We start from the raw sequence: 14289 nt of genomic DNA, 5'->3' as shown, positions 1-14289 counted from the left end.
CCACAGTGTGTACATGAAATGTCCTGGAATCTCATGGACTATGCTGGTACTGTATTACGCCGCAGATTGGAAAGACTATATAATTAGGGAAGAACAATACTACATAAAGCAGATCAAGGATAAACTCATTGTACAAAACATTTTGTGTCTCCCCTATCTCCTCATAGATTGTAAGCTCTTGCGAGCAGGGCACTCACTCCTCTTGTTTACATTTTTAGTTATTTTTGCCACTATGTAATTGTAAAGTGCTGCAGAATATGTTGGCGCTATATAAGATTATTATTATAATAACAACAACAACTCCTAATACACAGCTCAGCAAGAACAAAGTAAGGGCGGGTAAAACTTTTTAAATGACTTTCCCTAGAATTTCTTACAAACTCTTCAGCTGCTCAACTCTACAACTTACTAAAACCAACAGATGCCAAACTAAATGGTTTAAAGGCTATGTAACCCTTTGAAAGGGATATATACTAGGATCCGTGTTTTGTGGTCTTCAATACGGAGTGGATGATGCCTTAAAGGAGGGAGGCAATAAAAACTCAGGAGCGTTAAAATAAGTTCTATAAAAAAGGGTCTCAGAACCCCTTCTGTATTTTTTTTTTAAACTTTCATATCTAGCAGCTAGCGCGGGACGGACAGGCGGCTCCCAATGATGTTGGTTAGGTGCCGGAGCATTGAGCCAATAAGGCTCTACGTGACACTTCTGAAATGACGTTAGGAGCCGTCCGGCGGTCTAGCGCCAGCTCTAGCAGGGCGCGGTGCTCTCTCAGCACACTCACTGCTACTGGGAGGATATAAATGGCACAAATATACCAGCTGTAGCAGAGGAGAAAAATGGTCATTGGCTCATGTAAAAGGGCCTTGTATATGCAGCTTTCATGAGATTTTCATCAAGACAATAGACATTAGGTGTAAAAATAAAAAACAGCATGCAAGTGATAACACTGCTGTAAGTGATTTATAAAAAAAATAGATCATTTGTGGACCCCAGTGGAGGTATACTTTACAAAATATATACATCTAGATAAATACACATATACACACTATACCTGGACCTCCTCTCAGTAGAGGGAATAAGGAAAACATTTTGTTTAGGCCTCATGCACACGACCGTAAAAACTCCCGTTATTACGGGTCGTAATCACGACCCGTAATAACGGGCTCATAGACTTCTATTGGCGACGGGTGCCTTCCCGTTTTCTCACGGGAAGGTGCCCGTGCCGTTGAAAAAGATAGAACATGTCCTATTTCAGGCCGTAATAACGGCACGGACAGTCCATAGAAGTCTATGGAGCTCTCGTAATGACGGGTGGCTACATGTGTGCACCCGTCATTACGGCAGCGTTGCTAAGCGACGTCAGTAAATAGTCACTGTCCCGGGAGCTGAAAGAGTTAACTGATCGGCAGTAACTCTTTCAGCACCCTGGACAGTGACTACCGATCAGTATAAACCTGTAAAAAATAAAAATAAAAGACGTTCATACTTACCGACAACTTCCTGCTTCCTCCAGTCCGGTCTCCCGCCCGTTGCCTTGGTGACGCGTCCCTCTCGACATCCGGCCCGACGTCCTGGATGACGTTTCAGGCCATGTGACCGCTGCAGCCAATCACAGGTCAATCACAGGCTGCAGCGGTCACATGGACTGCCGCGTCATCCAGGGATGTCGGGCTGGATGTGAAGAGAGGGACGCGTCACCAAGACAACGGCCGGGTAAGTATGAATTTCTTTAACTTTTATTACAGAAAAGGCTGTCCCTTCTCTCTATCCTGCACTGATAGAGAGAAGGGGCTGCCGATTAGTGCAGTGCTATTTTGCCGCCAAAAACGTGCTCGTAAATACGGGTGGAATACGTGTGACACCGGACCCATATTTACGGGCACGGGTTCGTAAATACTGGTGCAAAACGGGTGGAATACGTGTGACACCAGACCCGTACTTACGCCAGTATTTACGGGTGGGAAAAAATACGGTCGTGTGCATGAGGCCTTAGGGGAAGAAAAGAGAAGGATTACAACCAAAGGACCACCACCAATCATAAGGCACTTATACTAGTCCTTCTCAATTAAAACAGAATTTTCTCAGAAATTTAGAATATTACATAAGCCCAATTTCAAAAATGACTTAATACGCAAATGTTGGCCTACTGAAAAGTATGTACAGTATATGCACTCAATACGTGGTCGGGGCTCCTTTTGCATGAATTACTGCATCAATGCGGCGTGGCCTGGACGCGATCAACCTGTGGCACTGCTGAGGTGTTATGGAAGCCCAGGTTACTTTGATAGCGGCCTTCAGCTCGTCTGCATTGTTGGGTCTGATGTCTCATCTTCCTCTTGACAATACCCCATAGATTCTCTATGGGGATTAGGTCAGGCGAGTTTGCTGGCCAATCAAGCAAACTCCTGCTGGAAAATGAAATCAGCATCTCCATAAAGCTAGTCAGCAGAGGGAAGCGTGAAGTGCTCGAAAATGTCCTGATAGACGGCTGCGCTGACTCTGGACTTGATATAACACAGTGGACCAACACCAGCAGATGACATGGCTCCCCAAACCATCACTGACTGGAAACTTCACACTGGACCGCAAGCAACTTGGATTGATGCCTCTCCACTCTTCCTCCAGACACTGTTATTGATTCAGTCGGAAAAACGGGAACCTGCTGGAACGGTGACAAACGGAAAGCATTAGCAATGTTTCCGTCGCCATTAATATCAATGGTGATGCAAACAGAAGCGGTGGTTTCCGTTTGACTTTCCATTGCGGGGTTCCATGATGGAAACCTCCGACAGAACCCCTCAACGGAAAGCGAACGCTGATGTGAACCAGCCCTAAACAAGTAAAACGAGCGGGATCGCCCTCGAGTGTGATCCCGCTCGTTACTCTGTAGTGTCGGTATAACATACAGCAGACATCCGCATCGTATGGAGCGGGTTCACTCCGTGAGCCCGTTCCATACTTCCCCCTACCCGACTTTGGTGTATGGATACGTCAAATGTCGGGAAGGGGTTAACGGCCCCTGAATACGGGCTATCAAAAAAATTGAACATATTCTATTTTTTCAGTTTTCTCAGCCCCTATAGAACTCAATGGATCAGTTTTTAATGGCCGTTTTTGATAAATTAATTCATGTGACGGACATTAAAAAAAAATGATCTGTCTCAAGGGAATTCAGCTGTATCAGTGTCCTTAGCACATGGATACAATTGACAGCGCTGGTGAGGCAAGGGGACCATCGGTTCCCTTCATCACTATTTGACGCTTTTTTGTGATGCAGTTGGCTAAGTGACGTCATCGTGCCGCCTGCAGCAAGACTGGTCAGAAGAGGCCAGGCCTGCATCAACGGAATGGTGCGGCCCTATCTAAAGTGGGCACTGGGTCACTATCTACAGGGGCACGGTGGTGTTTTCAGGGGGTTGGGACAATAAATCCTGCCGAATGAAATTCATCAGCTTTTTAACAGTGTGCAAACACGAATAGCAAATGTATGAGAAACGGACGTTAAACGCGGTGAGATGACCGGGAAATTGATGAAAATTTGGAGATACACTCATGTAAAACGGCCATGGGAAAACTGAGGGTATGTGCACACGAGAAGTGCCTTTTACGTCTGAAAAGACACTGTTTTCAGGAGAAAACAGCTGCGTAGTTTCAGACGTAAAAGCTCCTCCTCACATTATGTGAGGCGTCTGTGACGCTCATATATCTTGAGCTGCTCTTCATTGACTTTAATGAAGAACGGCTCAAATTACGTTGCAAAGAAGTGTCCTGCACTTCTTTGCCGAGGCAGTCAATTTACGCTTCGTCGTTTGACAGCTGTCAAACGACGACGCGTAAATGACAGGTCGTCTGCACAGTACGTCGGCAAACCTATTCAAATGAATGGGCAGATGTTTGCCGACGTATTGTAGCCCTATTTTCAGACGTAAAACGAGGCATAATACGCCTCGTTTACGTCTGAAATTTGGCCGTGTGAACATACCCTAAGTTCTTGCTTTAGGGTATGTTCACACGGCCAAATTTCAGACGTAAACGAGGCGTATTATGCCTCGTTTTACGTCTGAAAATAGGGCTACAATACGTCGGCAAACATCTGCCCATTCATTTGAATGGGTTTGCCGACGTACTGTGCAGACGACCTGTTATTTACGCGTCGTCGTTTGACAGCTGTCAAACGACGACCCGTAAAAATACAGCCTCGTCAAAAGAAGTGCAGGACACTTCTTTGGACGTTTTGGGAGCTGTTTTCTCATAGACTCCAATGAAAACTGCTCCAAAAACGGACGTAAAAAACGCCGCGAAAACGGCGTGAAAACGCTGCGAAAAATGCGAGTTGGTAAAAAAACGACTGAAAAGCAGGGTCTGTTTTCCCTTGAAAACAGCTCTGGATTTTCAGACGTTTTTGTTGACTACGTGTGAACATACCCTTAGATTTGACCTTCTTTATAAAACCACTTCTGGCTTTGGCTCAAAAAAATCTGCATCAAAATCTGCAACAAATCGCAATGTGTGAACACACTTCTTCCAGGCAGCCCTTGCCCTGAAGTCAAAGTCAGTTAAAGACCACTAAAGTGTGATTTAACTGCAAGATAGTTCAGTAATAAAACCTAGATGCAAGATTTAAATAGCAAATATGCATTTTTATTACAAGCTCCAGTTACAAGGAAGACATTTTTCACAACACTGACAGCAATTCCTTTTTTACAGAAAACATTAACTGAGCCATATTTTCCCTCACATTACATCAGAGCGAAGAGTAGACGGGACACAGGAATTTCTATTCTCTCCAAAGCAGTTCATAAAGTGTCACAAGCTTCTTCAAAACAAGTCTGTATATTCATCAGAACCAGTCACTTGTATAACATCTCTAAATACCACTGCAGAATAGGACTGAAGTCCTGGTAGCACATTTTATTTTAAAACTGAATGCAATGTGAACACAGCCAAAAAATTATTACACAAAAAAAACATGATACATTAAAAGATGTTTTACGTAAATAAAGCTTAATCATTACATCAGGAAAGGTTCTGCAAATTTCTAACATACTTTGGTAAGAATTTGTAAAAAAAGTGTGGCGTAGAATAGATGCAGAATGCATTGTATAAAATACCAGTCTAAAAAAGAAAAAAAGAAAAAAAAAAAAAGTCTCCACTATGGGGTTTTAATTCTACACCTTTTAAAAACTCTGCTTGCTGTCAGTGAATGGTAACATTCTTATTTATATTTTGGAGGCTGAAACCCCATCCTGATCATGTCCAAGAGAAGAGCAATGATGGCTTTAGGCTGTATTAACACATTTTTCAAAGATGCTCTGTCACCACATTATAAGTGTCCTATCTCCTACATAAGGAGATGGGCGCTATAACGTCGGTGACAGTAATGCTTTTTATTTAAAAAAACGATCTATTTTTACCACTTTATTAGCGATTTTAGATTTATGCTAATGAGTTGCTTAATGCCCAAGTGGGCGTATTTTCACTTTAGACCAAGTGGGCGTTGTACAAAGGAGTGTATGACGCTGACCAATCAGCGTCATGCACTTCTCTCCATTCATTTACACAGTGCATAGGGATCCTGCTAGATCCTTATGTGCTGTCTTATACTAACACATTAACGATACTGAAGTGTTTAGACAGTGAATAGACATTCCACGGAATGTCTATTCACAATCTCTGCACTTCGTTACTCTGTCTGTGGTAGTTACAGCAGAGGAAGCGTAATCTCGCGAGATTACTCGGTAAATGACAGGTTACAACGAGATTACGCTTCCTCTGCTGTAAACTACCATAGAAACAGTAACGAAGTGCAGAGATTGTGAATAGACATCCCGTGGAATGTCTATTCACTGTCTAAACACTTCAGTATTGTTAATGTGTTTTGCAAATGAGCCTTTCTAATGGACAACTGGGAGTGTTTTCTCGTATTTCCAACTGGGCGTGTATTGTGTTTTTACCAACTGGGCGTGTATTAGTGCCAATCCAAATCATTGAGTTGTCTGTGTAATGCAAGACAAGCCCCAGATACTTCTTGTAGGCCATCTCGAGTCTGGTGAAGAGATAAGGAGTCTGAACAGGGGACCTCTCTATAGGGAATCTCTTATTGGATATTGAATTTGAAAATGAATTTTCTAAACAAGTATAACCTGTGGTAGCACAGTTGCCAGAGCTACTTTCTACAGTAAAGCCAGCCAGGCGGCTTCTGCCATGAGTCAAGATGAGCCTCTCGCCTCAGCCGTTCAGCCTGCTGCTTCTCCGAAGAGGCGCCGGTGCAACCGAGCGCCGGCTAAGCCGACAGTCCCCACCTCCATTGTTCCCTACTGCACTTCAATTGTATCTTCATCAATAGGACGCAGATACAATTGAATGATTGCACTAGCGATGGCGGGGCGTCGTTCCCTAGGAGCAGACCTGAAGTCATCAGCACACTGTTTAACACAATACAACTAGATATCGCAATAATCATTAGGTTTTCATTGCTATTGGGTCTGATCATCTGCAATCTAACAGGAAACAGCTACACAAAATGTCATTTACAACCAAGCTATTATGTAATCTGCAGCGTGTAAACTTGCCTACAGTCCTTGTTTATTTCAGATAATGGGGGAACGGAGAACAATAAGAGGATTGCACAATTTCTAAGAATCACATGTAAGGACCATCATGAGTTAGCTGTTGTATAACCTCCTCTCAGCACTAGATGTCTTATGGTATTCTGTCCTGCCAGTACAGACCCTTCTGGGAAGAATAGGATTTATGCATATTTATGCATTGCATTCCTTTGGTCCAAAGACTAAATTAAAAAAAAGTGCTTTATAAACCACAATGGTTTGGCCATTAGGAAAAGTGTATGCAAATTAACCCACAATCTTCAATGCAAATAATATAATAAAAGACATGATCCCTTGGTGGGTTGATGCCAGATGAGCTGGCAGGAAGATCAAGGTATTGCAAATAGAATGGGAGGTGGCTGATGCCTTCAGACATATATGGCACTGAAAATACGGTACAGACATGATGCTGGTCTGCTGCCACAGTACGTATGTTCTGTATGGTCTGGACATGAACCCATCAGAGGGAGAGAGACCATGCACTGATATTATAGTGCCAGTAACATATAGGGGACAACGGTCGCCTGCAGCCCTACTGACAATATCGGCGTTACACCATAGGCGGAATGTGATGATGCCACAACCAATAGTCTGCTTGTAGCTTTTGCTGGACATCAGGGGGCAATGAAGCATTACTTCAGTACCCATCGCATCTTACCTGCGTGCAGTCCTTTGGCTAGAAAAAGGTTAATAAGCTGTATGTGAGGACATTGATTTCCATAAACGCACGTAGCCCTAACCTTGCTCAAAGCGGCAGAACAGACTTCTGGGACCTACAATTTTAACAAACTTTTTACGTGTTAAAAGGAAAAGTCCGAAATATACATCTGTGGAAGAGGGTCATGCCAATATTGCTTGCCTATGTATGTTATACAGTAACATCACTCTGGTAGACCCATATAAACAGCTGTATAACAGGGGACTGGAGATCCTATGTATGACATACAGCAAGTACCACATAAACAGCTGTATAACAGGGGAGTGGAGATCCTATGTATGACATACAGCAAGTACCACATATATAAACAGCTGTATAACAGGGGACTGGAGATCCTATGTATGACATACAGCTGTTTATATATGTGGTACTTGCTGTATAACAGGGGAGTGGAGATCCTATGTACGACATACAGCAAGTACCACATATATAAACAGCTGTATAACAGGGGACTGGAGATCCTATGTATGACATACAGCAAGTACCACATATATAAACAGCTGTATAACAGGGGACTGGAGATCCTATGTATGACATACAGTACATACCACATATATAAACAGCTGTATAACAGGGGACTGGAGATCCTATGTATGACATACAGCAAGTACCACATATATAAACAGCTGTATAACAGGGACTGGAGATCCTATGTATGACATACAGCAAGTACTACATATATAAACAGCTGTATAACAGGGGAGTGGAGATCCTATGTATGACATACAGCAAGTACCACATATATAAACAGCTGTATAACAGGGGAGTGGAGATCCTATGTATGACATACAGCAAGTACCACATATATAAACAGCTGTATAACAGGGGACTGGAGATCCTATGTATGACATACAGCAAGTACCACATATATAAACAGCTGTATAACAGGGGAGTGGAGATCCTATGTACGACATACAGCAAGTACCACATATATAAACAGCTGTATAACAGGGGGCTGGAGATCCTATGTATGACATACAGTACATACCACATATATAAACAGCTGTATAACAGGGGAGTGGAGATCCTATGTACGACATACAGCAAGTACCACATATATAAACAGCTGTATAACAGGGGACTGAAGATCCTATGTATGACATACAGCAAGTACCACATATATAAACAGCTGTATAACAGGGGACTGGAGATCCTATGTATGACATACAGCAAGTACCACATATATAAACAGCTGTATAACAGGGGACTGGAGATCCTATGTATGACATACAGTACATACCACATATATAAACAGCTGTATAACAGGGGACTGGAGATCCTATGTACGACATACAGTACATACCACATATATAAACAGCTGTATAACAGGGGGCTGGAGATCCTATGTACGACATACAGCAAGTACCACATATATAAACAGCTGTATAACAGGGGACTGGAGATCCTATGTATGACATACAGTACATACCACATATATAAACAGCTGTATAACAGGGACTGGAGATCCTATGTATGACATACAGCAAGTACTACATATATAAACAGCTGTATAACAGGGGAGTGGAGATCCTATGTACGACATACAGCAAGTACCACATATATAGACAGCTGTATAACAGGGGACTGGAGATCCTATGTATGACATACAGCAAGTACCACATATATAAACAGCTGTATAACAGGGGACTGGAGATCCTATGTATGACATACAGTACATACCACATATATAAACAGCTGTATAACAGGGACTGGAGATCCTATGTATGACATACAGCAAGTACCACATATATAGACAGCTGTATAACAGGGGACTGGAGATCCTATGTATGACATACAGCAAGTACCACATATATAAACAGCTGTATAACAGGGGACTGGAGATCCTATGTATGACATACAGTACATACCACATATATAAACAGCTGTATAACAGGGACTGGAGATCCTATGTATGACATACAGCAAGTACCACATATATAGACAGCTGTATAACAGGGGACTGGAGATCCTATGTATGACATACAGCAAGTACCACATATATAAACAGCTGTATAACAGGGGACTGGAGATCCTATGTATGACATACAGTACATACCACATATATAAACAGCTGTATAACAGGGACTGGAGATCCTATGTATGACATACAGCAAGTACCACATATATAGACAGCTGTATAACAGGGGACTGGAGATCCTATGTATGACATACAGCAAGTACCACATATATAAACAGCTGTATAACAGGGGACTGGAGATCCTATGTATGACATACAGTACATACCACATATATAAACAGCTGTATAACAGGGACTGGAGATCCTATGTATGACATACAGCAAGTACCACATATAAATAGACTATACGCATGTCATCGGAGCTGCGCATAGTACCACACACGGTCAGTCGTGTAGAAATCTTCCGTATGGTACACAATGATAATAGCCGAGACTTTACCCCCAGCTCATTGGATCACAGTCCTGCTCTCAGCCCGGGCTCCCTGTGCAGTTTACCGCCGGAGTTGTGTATTGTTACCTGAGATATCAGGGGGACGAGTGTCTGCTCCACAGATTTGGTTTTGATTTCCAGCCCGCTGTCTATGCTGAAGCCAGAGGAGGAGGACGAGGAGACCCCACTGCTGCTGCACGGTGAAGTGGCCATGACTCGGAGAACAGTCCGTGTGCTGTGCTCCCTCTATTGTATGCACTATATACGTGGTATCCTCCTTGCTGTGTCTCCCTGCAGCTCCCGTTTTATGCCCGGCACAGGAGAGCGCCTAAAAAACGAAGAGAGGCTCCAAACTACAAGTACAGGACAAGAGACATCCCCGCCACAGAGCCACGCTGCGGAGGAGCGCCGCTCCACAGTCCAGTCCTCCTTCCCGCTCACAGCTCCGCCCATGTCCCCGCCCACCGGGAAAATGTCCTGCGTGCCTGCAACTTTCTCATTCTTCTCAAATTCCTGCAGGCTGCTTGTCCTAAGTGAGGAGATCCAGAGCCGGGCTCCTACTCTCTGCCGCAACAGCGCCGGGTCACACTGCAGCAAGCCGGCCACCTGTGTCAGAACACGAGGATCAGCTCAACATGAGACGTCATTCATGGCATATGCAAGTGCAATGTACAAGTATATATATTTATATATATCTATCTCAACAGCACACTGTGAGCACTAATGCCATCAAATATAAATACATATGCATTACTGCTAAATCTACTTACAATAGGGAGGGGTCTTAGCGCACACTTTGATCAAATTGTGTGAGCCCACCTGCCACAACAAGGAGACCTCTATGAGGTGGGAACCTACGCTGCACATCCACCCAGAACTGGGATTAAACCTACATATTCTTGGGGATATGGTATTTGCAGTGTGCTGTCGCCATTTTCTTATGTGTTGTATGTTTGCAGTCACAGGCGTTCTTGCACCTGTATACACGTTTTGTTTCATTTTGCTGGAATGTGCTGTTCAAACTTTTGTGTTGTTTATATAAATATATATATATATATATATATACACACACACACACACACACTGGTGTAAATTAAAAGCGGGGTAGGGGTACATTAGAAAATGAAAGCAGCAGACTGATTGGTTGCCACGGGCAACTACTCCCACTTTAAGGGCATGACCACACATGGCGGAATTCCTCCGCAACTGTCCGCATCAATGCCGCACCTAATCCGGGTTGCGGATTACGGCTGCGGATCTGCACAAAATGTGCAGAAAATTGATGCGGACTAGCTGCTGCGGACTGCGGGAAAAGTGCTTCCCTTCTCCCTATCAGTGCAGGATAGAGAGAAGGGACAGCACTTTCCCTAGTGAAAGTAAAAGAAATTCATACTTACCGCCCGTTGTCTTTATGACGCGTCCCTCCTTCGGCATCCAGCCCGACCTCCCTGGATGACGCGCCAGTCCATGTGACCGCTGCAGCCTGTGCTTGGCCTGTGATTGGCTGCAGCCGTCACTTACACTGAAACGTCATCCTGGGAGGCCGGACTGGAGACAGAAACAGGGAGTTCTCGGTAAGTACGAACTTCATTTTTTTTTACAGATACATGTATATTGGGATCGGTAGTCACTGTCCCGGGTGCAGAAACAGTTACTGCCGATCGCTTAACTCTTTCAGCACCCTGGACAGTGACTATTTACTGACGTCTCCTAGCAACGCTCCCGTCATTACGGGAGCCCCATTGACTTCCTCAGTCTGGCTGTAGACCTAGAAATACATAGGTCCAGCCAGAATGAAGAAATGTCAAGTAAAAAAAGCAAGACGCATCCGCAGCACACATGACATGTGCATGACAGCTGCGGACTTCATTGCGGAACTTTGAATCTCCATTGAAGTCAATGGAGAAATTCCGCCATGAGTCCGCCACTGCTCCGCAACAGACAGAGCATGCTGCGGACACCAAATTCCGCTCCGCAGCCTATGCTCCGCAGCGGAATTGTACGCATCGTGTAAACGAACACTGCTAAATTAAAGTGAAAGTCAATGTAGAAACGGCTCCGCTGCGGATTAACGCTGCGGAGTGTCCGCAGCGGAATTTAAGTGCAATTCCGCCATGTGTGAACCCGCCCTTACTTGGCACTAATTTTGAAATGTGTGTGTGCGTGCGTGCGTGCGTGCGTGCGTGTACACACACCTAAACTTGTTACATTGTATATTAGATGTTTGGATATCTAGATAAATTGGACATGTCACCTCTCCTTATATTCCCCATGAAATAACAATTCTGCAGCATCTTTTCCTAGTACTCAGCGTTGTGCTGTTCCTCTGTAAGGGTATGTTCGCACGCAGAGTCAAAAACGTCTCAAAATACGGAGCTGTTTTCAAGAGAAAACAGCTCCTGATTTTCAGACTTTTTTGTGCCATTTGCGATTTTCGCGGCGTTTTTCGTGGTGTTTTTTACAGCCGTTTTTTGGAGCTTTTTGCAATAGTCTATGGAAAACGGCTCCAAAAATGTCCCAAGAAGTGTCGTGCACTTTTTCGCGGCCATTTTTTTATGTGTAAAAAAACGCTCCGTCGCTTCTGCTTCCGATTTTTTTTTTTTGGGCGTTTACGGCCCGAAAATAGGCCGTGTGAACATACCCTTAATCTTCCTGGAGATATATGAATGAACTGATAACTGGTTGATACCCTTTCCCGTGTCGATGGGGTGTGTTAACACTTTGACACTCTTCAGTCAGTGCTGTCCATACACGATGCGGTTGAACATGTGGTTTCAGCCACGTGGCTTGTACAGGTAAGGCATATTGAAACCACGTGCTTCACTTGCGCAGGTTACGTGGACAAAAACGGCCTCTTAAAACGGTGTGAGGTTTTGCAGTGCGGTTTCTCTTGTGGCTTGGTATGGACACCCTCAGGCTGTGTAAGGTCACACCCTATTGACAAGATGATCGGTAACATCCTGCATCGTGTCGGCACCAGAGGCTACAGTTGATTCTGCAGCAGCATCAGCGTTTGCAGGTAAGTAGCTACATCGACTTACCTGCAAACGCCGATGCTGCTGCAGAATCAACTGTAGCCTCTGGTGCCGATGTGGCCGACACGATGCAGGACCTGTGAGTGACGTCACAGATCTGCACTGCCAGAAGCTGGGCGTTCTGAAGAGAAGTGGATGATACTTCTCGTCAGAACGCCCAGCTAGTAAAAGTAGTAAAAACGCCCCGATGTACGCACATAATACACGCCCACTTGGACTTTTGCAAGCCTCATTTGCATAACTACAAAAATGGTCATAACTTGGCCAAAAATGCTCGTTTTTTAAAAATAAAAACGTTACTGTAATCTACATTGCAGCGCCTATCTGCTGCAATAGCAGATAGGGGTTGCAAAATCTGGTGACAGAGCCTCTTTAAGTCATGGTGCGCGAAGGGTTTAATGCGCAGCAGATGGTGCAGAGTGAAAATTAAAATTTTCCACTGATGTGCTATTTTAGTGCACTATATGTTGTGCCCAGTTTGTGCCACAAATACCTCATAAAATATTAACCGGCTTCTCCCGGGTATGGCGATGCCATATCGGTGGACGTAAACGGCTGTTTGGGCAGACTGTAGGGCTCAGAAGGGAGGGACGCCATTTGGCTTTTGGAGCGCATATTTTGCTTGGTAGTAGCTCTGGCGTTTTGCTGGTATTTCAGTTTATAATGTGGGGGCATATGTAGGCTGGGCAGAGTACATCAGGGTCATAATAGGAGGGTATAAATAATAATCCGCAGATATGTGGCCAGTGTTGCACTTATAAATGGCGCCCGATCTTATCCGCTTTTGGAACGCTCCGCACATTTTGCATCGCCATAATCTGGGAGCCGGAACTGTTTTTTTATTTTTTCACCACCGGAGCTGCGTGATAATCTGTAATTTTCATTGGTATCATTTTGGGGTACATGCGATTTTGTTGATCACTTTTTATTCCATTTTTCGGCAAGCCAGGTGACCAAAAACCATCAATTCTGACAATGATTTTTATTTATTTTTTACAGCGTTCACCCTGGGCTATAAATGGCCATTATATTTTATTCTGCGGGTCGGTACGATTACGGCGATACCATATATATATATATATATATATATAATGTTTTTTTATGTTTTTTCAGCGTTTGCACAATAAAATAACTTCTTTACAAAATAATGTATTTTTTGTGTCACCATATTCTGAGAGCCATAAGTTTTTTATTTTTCAGTCAAAAAAGCTGTGTAAGGGCTTGTTTTTTGCGGGACGGGTTGTAGTTTGTATCGGTACTATTTTGGCGTACATGCGACTTTTTGATCACTTTTTATTGTATATTTTGGTAGGGGTGGTGACCAAAAAATAGTGATTCTGGCATTGTTTTACGTTTATTTTTTTTGCAGTGTTCACCGTGCGGGAAAAATAATAGCACAGTTTTATAGTTGGGGTCGTTACGAACGCGGTGATACCAAATATGTGTACTTTTTTTTTACGAGTTAATTTTTTTTTCTATAATAAAAGACTTATTATAGGAAAAAAAGCAGTTCTTGTTT

The 14289-nt window shown here is 43.6% G+C and overlaps 1 protein-coding gene across 3 annotated transcripts in view; it reads right to left on the bottom strand.

Annotated features, from left to right (window-relative positions):
- The window catches only part of CTNNAL1 (catenin alpha like 1), a 223378-nt gene extending 213184 nt beyond the window's left edge, over nucleotides 1–10194 (bottom strand). The window contains exon 1 of one of the 3 annotated variants that reach the window (XM_075826781.1): nucleotides 9823–10194. In XM_075826781.1, coding sequence (XP_075682896.1) covers nucleotides 9823–9948 — 126 coding nt within the window. In that variant the 5' untranslated portion in view covers nucleotides 9949–10194. The remainder of the gene's footprint in view (nucleotides 1–9822) is intronic. The other 2 variants (XM_075826779.1, XM_075826780.1) reach the window with 2 other exon arrangements.
- Between the last annotated feature and the right edge of the window lie 4095 nt (nucleotides 10195–14289).

The sequence above is a fragment of the Rhinoderma darwinii genome, chromosome 5 (genome assembly GCF_050947455.1).
Source record: "Rhinoderma darwinii isolate aRhiDar2 chromosome 5, aRhiDar2.hap1, whole genome shotgun sequence".
In the NCBI taxonomy this organism is placed as follows: Eukaryota; Metazoa; Chordata; class Amphibia; order Anura; family Rhinodermatidae; genus Rhinoderma; species Rhinoderma darwinii.
This window is presented reverse-complemented; position numbering and strand designations above follow the sequence as displayed.